General features: G+C 44.0%; 1 protein-coding gene across 1 annotated transcript in view; it reads left to right on the forward strand.

Moving 5' to 3' along the window:
* The first annotated feature begins 10,945 nt into the window (after window positions 1-10,945).
* The window catches only part of LOC132423137 (T-cell surface glycoprotein CD1b-2-like), a 34,222-nt gene continuing 31,851 nt past the window's right edge, over window positions 10,946-13,316 (forward strand). Inside the window, exon 1 of the mRNA XM_060008515.1 lies at window positions 10,946-11,141. Within this exon, the coding sequence (XP_059864498.1) occupies window positions 11,093-11,141 (49 nt within the window). The 5' untranslated portion in view covers window positions 10,946-11,092. The remainder of the gene's footprint in view (window positions 11,142-13,316) is intronic.

The raw sequence follows: 13,316 nt of genomic DNA on the forward strand, positions 1-13,316 counted from the left end.
GCAGTGGTTAAGACTGAGCTCCTAATAGAGGGGGCCCGGGTTTGATCCCTGGTCAGGGTACTGGATCCCACATGCATGCCACAACTAAGAGTTTGCATACCACAACTAAAGAGCCTGCGAGTCGCAACTAAGGAGCCCATGAGCTGCAACTAAGAACCAGCACAACCTTAAAAAAAAAGAAAGGATAAAACAAAAAATAGGGCTTCCCTTGTGGCGCGGTGGTTGAGAGTCCGCCTGCTGATGCGGGGGACACGGGTTTGTGCCCCGGTCTGGGAAGATCCCACATGCTGTGGAGCGGCTGGGCCCGTGAGCCATGGCTGCTGAGCCTGCGCGTCTGGAGTCTGTGCTCCGCAACAGGAGAGGCCGCAACAGTGAGAGGACCGCGTACCGCAAAAAAAAAAAAAAGAAAAAAAAGGAAAAATAAAAGTAATTGTTTAAAAGAAAAAGTAAACTGTGATCTTGTTCAATATATTTACTTCACCTCTCCCTGCCTTATCTATACCTTATACCTTAACCTCTTCATCTATCAAATAGGCATACTATGTATTTCAAACAGTTGTTCTGAGAATCAAATGATGTAACGCTTGTCGAGCTCTTAGAGTGGCATCCGACAGTGCTCAGCAAGGGTTTGCTTCTGTTATTTCCTGGCCTCTGTACTTCGTGATTTTTCTGCCCACAATCCTGCACCTCTCCCCTCTCCCTTCCTGCTTGGTCAATTTCTACTTTAAGGCTAAGCCAGTGTTATTTCCCCTGGGAAGCTGTCCCTAACCTCCACCATCTCCAGGCCATAGATGCAAAGCTCTGTCATGGTTCCTGGTGCTGAAATTGTTTTTTTCCCTCACTAGATTGTACCTTGAGAGCAGGAATTGTGTCTTCACTCTAGTGTCCCCAGCAACTAGCATATAAATGCTGCTCCACAAATATTTGTTGGATAAATGGATAAATGTGATATTCTGGATAAATTCATGTTTCAGCTAATCCAGGAATTTGGCTCTTCAGACAAAATGCTGCCCCCATTTTAAAACAGAGAGCAGACAATTCAGGGCAGGAGACATTAGGAGGATCTTTTGTCTGGGACTGCTTCCTAAGAACGATATCTTATTTCATGCCAGGGCTCTGAGAGCCAAGGGGCATTTTTCCACAGGCCTGTGGCACAGCTCTTCCTTTCTGCTCCATTGGTGGGGGGGTGGACAGGAAGGAAAAGGGGAGAAGGAAGGAGTGGCTCCAGCTCCTGAGAACTCTACCTAGTGTCCGAGCACAGGAATATGCTTATTTTGGAAAGCTGTTCATCCTTCATCCTGTTGCCAGTAGCCTGAATGGCCCTGGTTAGACATACATTAAAGCTCCCTCCGCCCTTCTAGGTCAGTTAAAAATATTTTGTTGAACAAATGAATGAAGGAATGTTGCAGCCAGAGGCTGCAGTGCAGTCACAGGAGAAGCAATCCTTTCCATTCCATCACAGAGAAATAGTGGGAAGGGAGCTCCTACTGGATGAAGTCAAACTTCTAAACAACTGGGAAAGGGATTCTGGGCTTGTGAGGAACGGATCCGAAGTTTAGGGTAATCCCCCATCCTTGGCTGTCTCACAATTTCCTCTCTTGCAAACTTTGCAAATGCTTACAGGGCAGGTTGATCGAATAAAACTAATTTATAAAAGTGCAGCTTCTAATACAGCACTTCAGATGTTTCAGAGATGTTCTAACAACATAACCTGATATGTAAAGTAGGAGTAGAGCACAACGGTTCTCAGGCACGTAGAGGCAGCAGGGACAATGGCATGTCAGCGGGACCCTAGGCTCTTTCAAATCACACAGACTCTTCGCCAAAGCCTAGGAATCCTTCATTCATGTATCTAGTGCTATCTGTGTGTGAGGCATTATGAGACAAAGATGAGCAAAACTGACACTGTCCCAGCCCCTGTGGGGCTTGGTCTCATGGGGAAGATATACTATCAAGAGTCATTTAGAACACAACATACTAAGTGTTATAAGGGAGGCAAGGGGACCTTTGGAAGTGATAGATCAGTGTCCTGCCTAAGGCTTGGCAGTGTTAAGATTTCTTCCCGGCAGCGATGCTATCTATGTTGTTACATAAAACATGAGAAGGAACTAGTCACAGACAAAGGGAAGAAAAGAGAAGGTGTGAGGTGTTTGACAAGTGTTCTCGGCAAAGGAGATGGTGTTTTTTTTTTTGCGGTACGCAGGCCTCTCACTGTTGTGGCCTCTCCCGTTGCGGAGCACAGGCTCCGGATGCACAGGCTCAGCGGCCATGGCTCACGGGCCCAGTCGCTCCGCGGCATGTGGGATCCTCCTGGACCAGGGCACGAACCCGTGTCCCCTGCATTGGCAGGCGGACTCTCAACCACTGCGCCACCAGGGAAGCCCGAGATGGCGTTTTTGTTGCAGGACGTTAAGTAGGACTCATTCGGTACCCTGGAATTGTCAGCTATTCTGCCAAACCAAGAGGTACCATGAAGAGGTGGCAAGTCAGTTCTGCTATCCCAAACCATAGCCCAGTACCCCATCCTCTACCTCCCCAGGAAATAAACAGAAGATGGTGTGGAGGTGGAAAGGGAAAAGGGATTGATGGAATCATGTGTCTGTCACCAGCCAAGGGATTGAGTGCTGTGCGTTTTGTCTTCACCTCCCCCAAGTGAGGGGTCTCCGAGGGAACCACTCATAGAAATTGATGGGTTGGCAAGGAGAGACTGCATCTCAGTCGGTGGCTGGATATCTGCTGTTGAGCTTGCTGATCTGTTCTCTGTGATCGTTGGAATAAGGAGTGAGGGTTGACGGGGAAAAAGGGTTGTCACTCCTGCAATGTGGTTTAGCAGGGACATGTGAGTTTCCTGTAAGTCAAAGGAACAGTGTGAAAATCAACACAGCTGGAGCCATCTTGCTGGTCCTCCTCCCAAGAAAACCAGTAGCCAGGGGAGCTTAGTTATACAGCCAAAGGCAGGACCTGAGGCCTCGTGGGAAGCAGTTAGGCTGGAGCAGATGTCCCATCAGGGGACTGTGCGATGGAGAGAGCTCCCAGGAAACTAATCCATGTGCCCATAAGAGTTAGCATTTGGGCACCTTCCAAATGGAAGGTATCCACCATCAGTCAGCTTTAGCCTGAGAGGCAAACCACCAACTGATGATTGCCATAACATGCCCAGTTAGGTAAAAGGATGTTTTGCCCTTCGTCCCAGACCCTCTTCCAGGTCCCAACACAACAAGTAGCTTAAATTAGCAAAAAAGAGAGTTCTATTGAAGGACAGAATGCACCAGTTCCCCAAACTGAGTCCCACGCTGAAGACTGGCTGCTGCTGAGGGGAAAGAAGGAATGTAAACTTGATATGAGACTGAAGTTTTAAAGTGGACTAACTACACTAGGCTGGACTTCTAATAACTAAGCTAACAGAAAGCTACAGAATCTTTCAGAGCCGAAAAGGGAGAACTGACAGAGTATGGCGGATGGCATCGCTTAAAAGCAAGCCAGGGCTGTGTTCAGCAGAGTTCAGAATGCTTATTACATTGTTTCCACAGGCAAAAAGGCCTTGAGGTAAGAAGCAGCCTCTTGTGTTAAAGTACAACCTTGAGGATATTATGCTTACTGAAATAAGCCAGTCACAAAAGGACAACTACTGTGTGATTCCACTTACACGAGGTACCTAGGGTAGTCAAGTTAATAGAGACAGAAAAGTAGAATGGTGGTTGCCAGGGGCTGGAAGCAATGGAGGGATGGGGAGTTATTGTTCAAAGAGTTCAGAGTTTCAGTTTGGAAAGATGAAAAAGTTCTGGAGACAGACCGTGGTGACGGTTGCACAACAATGTGCATGTAATTAATGACACTGAAGTGTACACTTAAAAGTGTTTAAAATCGTAAATTTTATGTTATGTGTATTTCATCACAATAAAAGAAAAACATTTTAAAGATTAAAAAAAAAAAAAAAGAACGTAGTATTTGAAAGTGATTGGAACACAGAGTGAGAGAAGGCTGGAGGAGCAGGAAGAGGCCAGGCAATGAAACCCTTGTTAAGGTGTTGGTACCTTATTTTAGGGGCACAGGGAAGTCATGACACATTGTAATGATCACATTTGCACTTTAGAATAATCCCACAAGTGGTGGGGTGGGAACTGGAGATGGAGAAATCATTTAAGCAAGAGACGATCTTGATCTGTGAATGACAGTAGGGATGGAGAAAAGGGGTCAGATGGGATGATATTCAGGTAGAGAATTATCAGGAATTGCTGGTAGAGGGGAAAACCCAACAAAACTTCTCTTTCCCCACTTGTCCTTCCAGCTGACCCCCCAAATGCTGTCCCATTTCCAGTTCCTTTCTTTCACTTCATTCGACGATGCTGGACCAGTGCTCAGCTGGATCATTTGGTTCTCTGGGGCACTACGCTTAGGAGGCAGCTTGGCTGTCCTACGGGGACCTGGAGGGCTGTGGGCACCAACAGTTTGCAAACAGCCCTCCCAGCAGCGCGAAGAGACAGGCTGAGTCTCAAATGTCACCCAGTTTTAACAGACCAGTAGGTCCTAACGGAAGATTAACTGACTTGCCCAATACCCCACAGCTGATTTGTTACAAAGCGCAAATTTCAACTCCAGCTTTAGGGATTTTTTTTTTTTTTAGGGATCTTTTAGTAACACTTCATTGCTGCTTCCCGATGTTAAACAAGAGAAAGAAAATGAAAAAAAGGACAGCATTACCCAAACTACAATGCCCTCAGCACAGCAACGTAAACAACCAGATTGACTGTCGGGTCTTCCTCTAGGTGTGCACGTGCTGCAAGTCCGAGGCCCGCCGCGGCGAAGGTAAAGAAGTGAGTACGTGCTACCGGTACGAGGCCGGCCCCGGAATCGGTGGGACAGTGCGCATGTGCTGCAGGTCCTAGGCCAGCCCCGGAAGAGGTGGGGAAGGAACGTAAAAGGAGAAGGTTGGCACTATCCGTCAGCCTAAGCAGCCCACGTTCGGTTAGCAGTACCCATGCCATGGACGACCCCTTCCTTACACCTAGGACCGCTGCCTTACGGTCTGGCCGTAAACACTGCACCTTTGGATTCCCCGAGGGGCAAAGAGAACACGGGACCGGAAGCACCCTCTTCTCTCGCGGCTTTTCCGGGGGCAGACGAAATTGGCGAAGCCCATTGGCTAGTGGGGATCAGAAGAGGGTGAGTCACTCGGCCTGCGCGTGGGGTACTATGGGTGTTGTAGTTCCGGGCACCAGGGTCCAGTCTTTTAGAGAGAAATCTTGGAGTCCAGTGGGTACAGGGAAGCTGCTTGCACAGGGGAATCGGGTGGCTTTGTTCTGCTATTTCTTTTGGGTGAGACCTCGCTCTTTCTGTCTGCCTTCAGGGGCCTTCAATTTGTTCCATGCTTGAGGCTTCCCCCTTTATAAGCTCCCATCACATGCAGATCCCTTTTACAATTCCAAGCTGGCTCCAACTGGTCTTAAGTTCCTTGTCTCGGCTATCTTCCTCACACCCAGGCCCTGGAATCCTCCTTCATCCTTCTTTCTCCCGTGAGTACATTTTCTTGTCTCTGTCCTAGACAGAGCCCATCTTAACACTGCCCTTAGCCCATGAGGCATGCCAACGGCCCCAAGAAAAGGCTGTCACAGCAAATGTTTGTAGGCACAAGAAGATCTGAGTTTTCCACTTCAGCAGCCTTGCAGCTCACTTCTTTTTTGTTTCTCTTCTGATATTGCAATTGCCTCTTTTCTGATTCCACCTCTGTGTAGTCTCTCTTCTTAAGTCTGTTGGGCAACCTTGGTCATAGATGGTCCCTCTTTGGTCCTGTCAGTTTGTCTCTGGCCTCACATTTTGGTTATAGAACAGAGGGTGCACACCTGAGCTGACTTATACGACAGAGAGGAGGAAATGAAAGAAACTGGGTAGAAAAAAAAGAATTCGCGGAACTAGGTTTTATAGAAGTCAGAAAAATGTATGGTGCAAGTGGGAGAAGAGAGCAATCCTTTTCTTTTTGTACCTCCACAAACAGTTTAGTGCTGGCTGTGAGCAGGGCTCTGGGGGCTCCGTGCTGGGGATGCACTAGCCAGAAACCACCTAGATACTGGGGGTCCAGTCCAGGAGGACACAGACATGCAGGTAAGCAACAGTGCAGGATGGCATCAATCTCTGTCCTACCTTCCTGTGTGTTCCTCTGCTCATTCTCATCCTTCCCTCAGCTCATTCCAAAGTACTTTGCCTCTTCATATCTCCCTCTGTTCCATGATCTTCTTTCCACTCCCAAGCTCCCTCTCCCCTTGTTCTGACCCAAGCCATTTCTTTTGTATCTTGCTGTTTTGTCACTTTGTGACACTAGAAGGTGTTGCAGGGAAAGCCATGCTCATAGGGGATTTAGTAACACAGACTGCTCCATGCTTGGCCTTCATCATTGTGTGAGAAATGTCTATTAATCGTCATCTCATTCCAGGGCAATCTCTTAGCATTTATACACACTGCTTGGACTAGAATCACTTGCAGATCTTTCATACCAAATGCTCCAGAATCATGGAATGTCATGCAACCCAAATTGACTTAATTCTGCTGCCTATTGAGCGATGGGAGGAATCTGAGGTTTGAAGAGTTAATCTCATGGAGACAGTGGTCAGGAGGGACCCATTGATGTGTGATAAGAAGTAGAACCCTGCATGACTGGGGAAGAAAAGCCTTAGCATTTTTTCTTTTAAAGCATGCTTTAATGGATTGACTGGGCTAGAACAGAAATATTACCTTTCAAAAGATATTTTTGAACTGTAAATTCAGGAATCGTTTTTTATTCCCCTAGTCTATTCTAAATTGTCTTATTGGAGGCAATGCAATAGGGGGTGGTGGTGGATAGATTTCCAAATAATAGATAATCTAATAACCAAGCTTATTTAAAGAATGCTCGCCACAGCTACTGAAGCCTGTGCACCCTAAAGCGTGTGTGCCACAACTACTGAGCCCATGCTCCACAACTACTGAAGCCCGTGTGCTCTAGGGCCTGTGTGCCGCAACTACAGGGCTCTCATGCTGCAACTACTGAGCTTGCGTGCAGCAACTATGAGCCTGCACGCCTAGAGCCCATGCTGTGCAACAGGAGAAGCCACAACAATGAGAAGCCTGTGCACTGCAAAGAAGAGTAGCCTCTGCTCGTTGCAACTAAAGAAAGCCCGCCCACAGCAATGAAGACCCAATGCAGCCACAAAAAGAAAAAAAAAAAAAAAGAAGAATGCTTTGCAATGCCTTTGGACAGTAGATTTACCTCTAGGATTGTTTATGACTAATACTACTTCACTTGCATTCCTTGAGAATGGGACGCACCATAAAGAAGTGACATTTCATCTTCTATTATGCTTAAAATAATTCCCCTCTAAGTCCCTGCATCACCTGATCCCCAGTTACCTCTCTAATCTCACCTCCTACCCTCTTCCTTATGGTCACTCTACTCTAGCTACCCTGGCTTTATTGCTATTTCATAAACATGCCATGCACACTCCCTCTGCCTGGAATACTCTTTTTCAGGTAACTTGTTCACGGCTTTACTCAAATATTCATTTCATCAGAGAGGCCTTTTCTGATTACCTTATCTATAATAAAATAGAGCCTTTATTACTCTATCCCCGTATTAAGTAGTATCACTTCTTGAAAATATTATATATTTGTTTACTTGCTTATTGTCTGTTTCCCAGACTAGAAAATAAGCTCCATGAGAGTATGGTCCTAATCTGTTTCCTTAGTCCCTAGAACATGGTGTATAGAAAGCACTCAATTGTAGGATGAAAGGATTTAAAAGAAACATTTACAGAGCGCTTATTATGTGTAAGCCACTGTGTGTATAGTGAATAGTGTGGGATCTACAGAGACGAATAAGATAATAGTCCTTAACTTTGAACTATCTGCAGTCTAGAAAAACTATAGAATACTCTTAGGATCTTTCCTTAAATTGTAGCTAAGCCAAAGGTCATAAGTCTGAGGAGTCAAGGTCACCTGTGGTGTATTTGGGATGTAGTATCATTTGTCCCATTTGGCATACTTCTGAACTGGCCTCTGTGCTGCTCTGTTATTTCTGGGACCACTTCCCACCATGTCCTTGTGTAGAAGGATGAGCCCGCCTAGTCAAAGAGCACACAAAAGTTGTTATTGCTTTACTTCTGTCTGGCCTCCTGGCTGCCAATCTCACTCCCCTTCTAGGGCATCCAGTTCACCACCACCAGAGTGGCTGTCACCAACCACAGGTCTTACCACATCTCCCATTTTAAGCCCTTCAGTTGGCAACTCCTTACTTGGCATTCCACGCACCCGCTTCTCCCCTCCCCTAATCTGACTCCTGTTTACCTCAACAGCTTTATCTTCCTCTGTGCTCTTCCTGACTTGATGATTCAGAAATATGAAATTTGCAGTTCCCTGACTATATTACTATTTTGTTTTTCTCTGTGTTGTTCTCTTTGCCTAGAATGCCCTTTCCCTTAATCCTTGCCTTACTACAGTGGTCTTTCACAACTCAGCTAGAGGAACACATCTTCCAAGAAGCTTTAACAGTTCTTCTCTCCTGCCCAGGATGGATGAGTTTCCTTTCCTATGTCCCACTCCTTTTCTCAGAACAAAACAACATGACAGTACTCATTAATCTCTTTCTACTTACTAGATTGTAGGTCCTTTGAAGGTGGTCATGTGAAGGGCTTACTGCATGGTATTTAAGAGTACAGGCCTTGGAGTCAGTCAGACCCAGGTTTGAATTACAGCTCTGCTTGTTGGCCGTATGTCTTTGGGTCAGTCACATGACTCTTTGAGTCTGTTTCCTCTTCAGTACAATGATCTAATTGTACTCACCTTTGTATCCCCAGCTTCTGGTACCATGCTCAATGAATTCAACTTGGTTGTCTCTTTGTAGATTTCTTTTTTTTTATTTATCTTTTATCCAATAGCGATTTATTTATTCAAATTATTTATTTATTTATTTTATTTATTTTTGACTGTGTTGGGTCTTAGTTGCAGCATGCAGGATCTTTCTTTGCGGCATGCAAGCTTCTTGCTAGTTGTGGCGGTCGATTTTCTTTCTCTAGTTGTGGCGCGCAGGCTCCAGGGCACCGGGCTCTGTAGTTGTAGCATGCAGGTTCCAGAGCACCTGGGCTCTGTAGTTTGCAGCATGCAATAAAATTGAGAAATGAAATTGAGTTATCTGTAGTGAGGTGGATGGACCTAGAGTCTGTCATACAGAGTAAAGTAAGTCAGAAAGAGAAAAATAAATACACATATATATGGAACCTCAACCAGGCTCCCTGGTTGAGGTGTGCGAGTTCAGTAGTTGTGGCACATGGGCTTAGTTGCCCCATGGCATGTGGGATCTTAGTTCCCTGACCAGGGATTGAACCCTTGTCCCCTGCATTGTAAGGCGGATTCTTTACCACTGGACCACCAGGGAAATCCCTGTAGATTTCTTTCTTGTTTTTTAAAATGTAAATTTATTTATTTTATTTATTTTTATTTTTGGCTGTGTTGGGTCTTCATTGCTGTGCGTGGGCTTTCTCTAGTTGTGGTAAGCGGGGGCTACTCTTCGTTGCAGTGCGTAGGCTTCTTATTGTGGTGGCTTCTCTTGTTGTGCAGCACGGGCTCTAGGTACAGGGGCTTCAGTAGTTGTAGCACGCAGGCTCAGTAGTTGTGGCTTGCGGGCTCTAGAGCGCAGGCTCAATCGTTGTGACGCACAGGCTTAGTTGCTCCGCGGCATGTGGAATCTTCCCTGACCAGGGCTCAAACCCGTGTCCCCTGCATTGGCAGGTGTATTCTTAAACACTGTGCCACCAGGGAAGCCCCTCTGTAGATTTCTTTATGTTCTCCCTCTCTTGTTCATACAGGTTCAAGATGGCTGACTCCTGGTTATAAGAGCAGTAGGCCTGACCTGAGTGAGTGATGGGTGATTGTGTGTATCTGAGAGACAGAGAGAGAGAGAGGGGGGGGGGAGGGAGGGAGGGAGGAAGGAAGAGGGAGAGAGAGAGAGAATATTAATGTGTCAGTAGGTTTTATTGCACTCAATCTTGCTCCATTTGAGAGTTAAAAGTGGATAGTATGTGTCTAATTAGGGTCAGATGGTGGCAGTAGGAATGATGAGTAGGTTTGGTCAAGCAAAATAAAAAATAAGACTGGGAAAGATTAAGCTTTCAAGCCTTTTACCTGCTTTTATACACTTCCAGTTTAAAACCCACAAAAACAACCAGATTTGAATATGGTTAATTAAATTGACATCTTAAATTTTAAGGTAGTTTTTATTTTGATTCGTGGTATGGAAACTTTAACTTAGTCGTTACTTTTGTTTCAAAAAACTATGAGAGAAGGAGATTTCAGGTCTACAAGTTGTCATTTGGTTGATGCTCTGGTAGATCCACTTTAGAGAATGGGTTAATATCGCACATTAAAGTCTCATTTCAGCCTAGCTTTTAAAAAAATTTTGGTTGTAGAACTTCCAGAATCTTCTTTTTATGTCCTTCAAAGCATGACTTACGCAATAAAGCAAGTATTGTGCTTCTCTTAAAAGAATGTGGTTAATAAGAGTTGACAATGAAGAGAGTTGGGTCTCACGGCCCCAACTATTCCTCCAAGATAATGCAAACACATTACATCACTGTTCTACTCCCTTATGATGCTTGAAAACTTACTGTACATATTCTTCTTAAAGATAATTCAGTGCAGTTTAAAATGGTGCCTAATTTCCTCAGAAGAAAACTGCTCACTTAAAACAATTAACCACTCTAAAGGCCCACCTCAGTTGATCTTTCTTCCTACCTGAATAAATTCTTTAAAAAAAAAATAGAAAAACAGAGTTGGAACTTAACAGTTGAAAGTGGACCAAACATCATTTTGATTTTCTTCCTTTGTTTTGAATTCTTCAGAAGAAAAATGTTGGATTCTCCTAATAACTAATATAAGGCCTGTTATTCTTTATTTTTTTTCTCAGTTCTAGATGCAGAATATTTCCAGGGTATCTGAGCATACTGAAACATTACAAGAAAGGTCAATAAGTGTTGCACAGCATCCAAACTGGAAAAAGTTCAGCAACAAGAAGGCAGTGAAAGATAAAGAAGGTGCCACCAAGAAAAATGTGCCAGTGATTTCCCCTAAGATGTTCTTGTCTCAAAGAAGCAGTCCCAGGGGAATGGATTTGTATACACGTGAGTTTGGGAAGAGCTTCAGTTGGCATGCCATCCTTAGAGAATATACTTGAGGAGAAATCCATATATATATATATATACATACATATATATATGTGTGTGTGTGTGTGTGTGTGTGTGTGTCCAGTGTGGCAAAGCTTCCTTTAGAGCTTTCATTTCATACAGCACTAGAGTTCTCATTAGTGAAAAAGCCTATAAATATACTGAGTTTGACAAAAGTTCGGCCACATTCCACTCTCATTGAGCACTGGAGAAACCTCTACGTGTAATAACGGAGACTGTTTTCATTTGAGTCTCAGATCTCATTGTGTGTCAGAGAACACCTATTTTGTTTTTTAACATCTTTATTGGAGTATAATTGCTTTACATTGTTGTGTTAGTTGCTGTTGTATAACAAAGTGAATCAGCTATATGTATACATATATCCCCATATCCCCGCCCACATGCATCTCCCTCCCACCCTCCCTATCCCACCCCTCTAGGTGGACACAAAGCACTGAGCTGATCTCCCTGTGCTATGCGGCTGCTTCTCACTAGCTAGCTATTTTACATTTGGTAGTGTATATATGTCCATGCCACTCTCTCACTTCATCCCAGCTTACCCTTCCCACTCCCCGTGTCCTCAAGTCCATTCTCTATGTCTGCGTCTTTATTCCTGTCCTGCCCCTAGGTTCTTCAGAACCATTTTTTTTTTTTAGATTCCATATATATGTGTATTTATTTTTCTCTTTCTGACTTACTTTACTCTGTATGACAGACTCTAGGTCCATCCACCTCACTACAAATAACTCAATTTCATTTCTTTCTATGGTTGGGTAATATTCCATTGTATATATGTGCCACATCTTTTTTATCCATTCATCTGTCGATGGACACTTAGGTTGCTTCCATGTCCTGGCTATTGTAAATAGTGCTGCAATGAACACTGTGGTACATGACTCTTTTTTATTTAAAATTAATTAATTTATTTTTATTTTTGGCTGCGTTGGGTCTTCGTTGCTGTGTGCGGGCTTTCTCTGGTTGTGGTGAACGGGGGCTACTCTTCGCTGCCGTGTGCAGGCTTCTCATTGCAGTGGCTTCTCTTGTTGTGCAGCACAGGCTCCAGGTGGATCAAAAAAGATCTTGCTGTGATTTATGTCAAAGAGTGTTCTTCCTATGTTTTCCTCTGAGAGTTTTATAGTGTCCAGTCTTACACTTAGGTCTCTAATCCATGTTGAGTTTATTTTTGTGTATGGTGTTAGGGAGTGTTCTAATTTCATTCTTTTACATGTAGCTGTCCAGTTTTCCCAGCATCACTTATTGAAGAGACTGTCTTTTCTCCATTGTATATCCATGCCTCCTTTGTCATAGATTAGTTGACCGTAGGTGCGTGGGTTTATCTCTGGGCTTTCTATCCTGTTCCATTGATCTATATTTGGGGTTTTGTGCCAGTACCATATTGTCTTGATTACTGTAGGCTTGCAGTATAGTCTGAAGTCAGCAAGTCTGATTCCTCCATCTCTGTTTTTTTCCCTCAGGATTGCTTTGGCTATTCGGGGTCTTTTGTGTCTCTGTACAAATCTTAACATTTTTTGTTCTAGTTCTGTAAAAAATGCCATTCTAATTTGATAGGGATTGCATTGAATCTGTAGATTGCTTTGGGTAGTATAGTCATTTGCACAATATTGATTCTTCCAAGCCAAGAACATGGTATATCTCTCCATCTGTTTGTGTCATCTTTGATTTCTTTCATCAGTGTCTTATAGTTTTCTGAGTACAGGTCTTTTACCACCTTAGGTAGGTTTATTCCTAGGTATTTTGTTCTTTTTGTTGCAGTGGTGATTGGGATTGTTTCCTTAATTTCTCTTTCTGATCTTTCATTGTTAGTGTATAGGAATGCAAGAGATTTCTGTGCATTAATTTTGTATCCTACAACTTTACCAAATTCATTGATTAGCTCTAGTAGTTTTCTGGTGGCATCTTTAGGATTCTCTATGTATAGTATCAGGTCATCTGCAAACAGTGACAGTTTTACGTCTTCTTTTCCAATTTGTATTCCTTTCTTTCTTTTTCTTCTCTGATTGCCGTGGCTAGGACTTCCAAAACTGTGTTGAATAATAGTGGTGAGAGTGGACATTCTTGTCTTGTTCCTGATCTTAGAGGAAATGGTTTCAGTTTTTCACCATTGAGAATGAT

Source organism: Delphinus delphis, chromosome 1 (genome assembly GCF_949987515.2).
Source record: "Delphinus delphis chromosome 1, mDelDel1.2, whole genome shotgun sequence".
Classification (NCBI taxonomy): domain Eukaryota; kingdom Metazoa; phylum Chordata; class Mammalia; order Artiodactyla; family Delphinidae; genus Delphinus; species Delphinus delphis.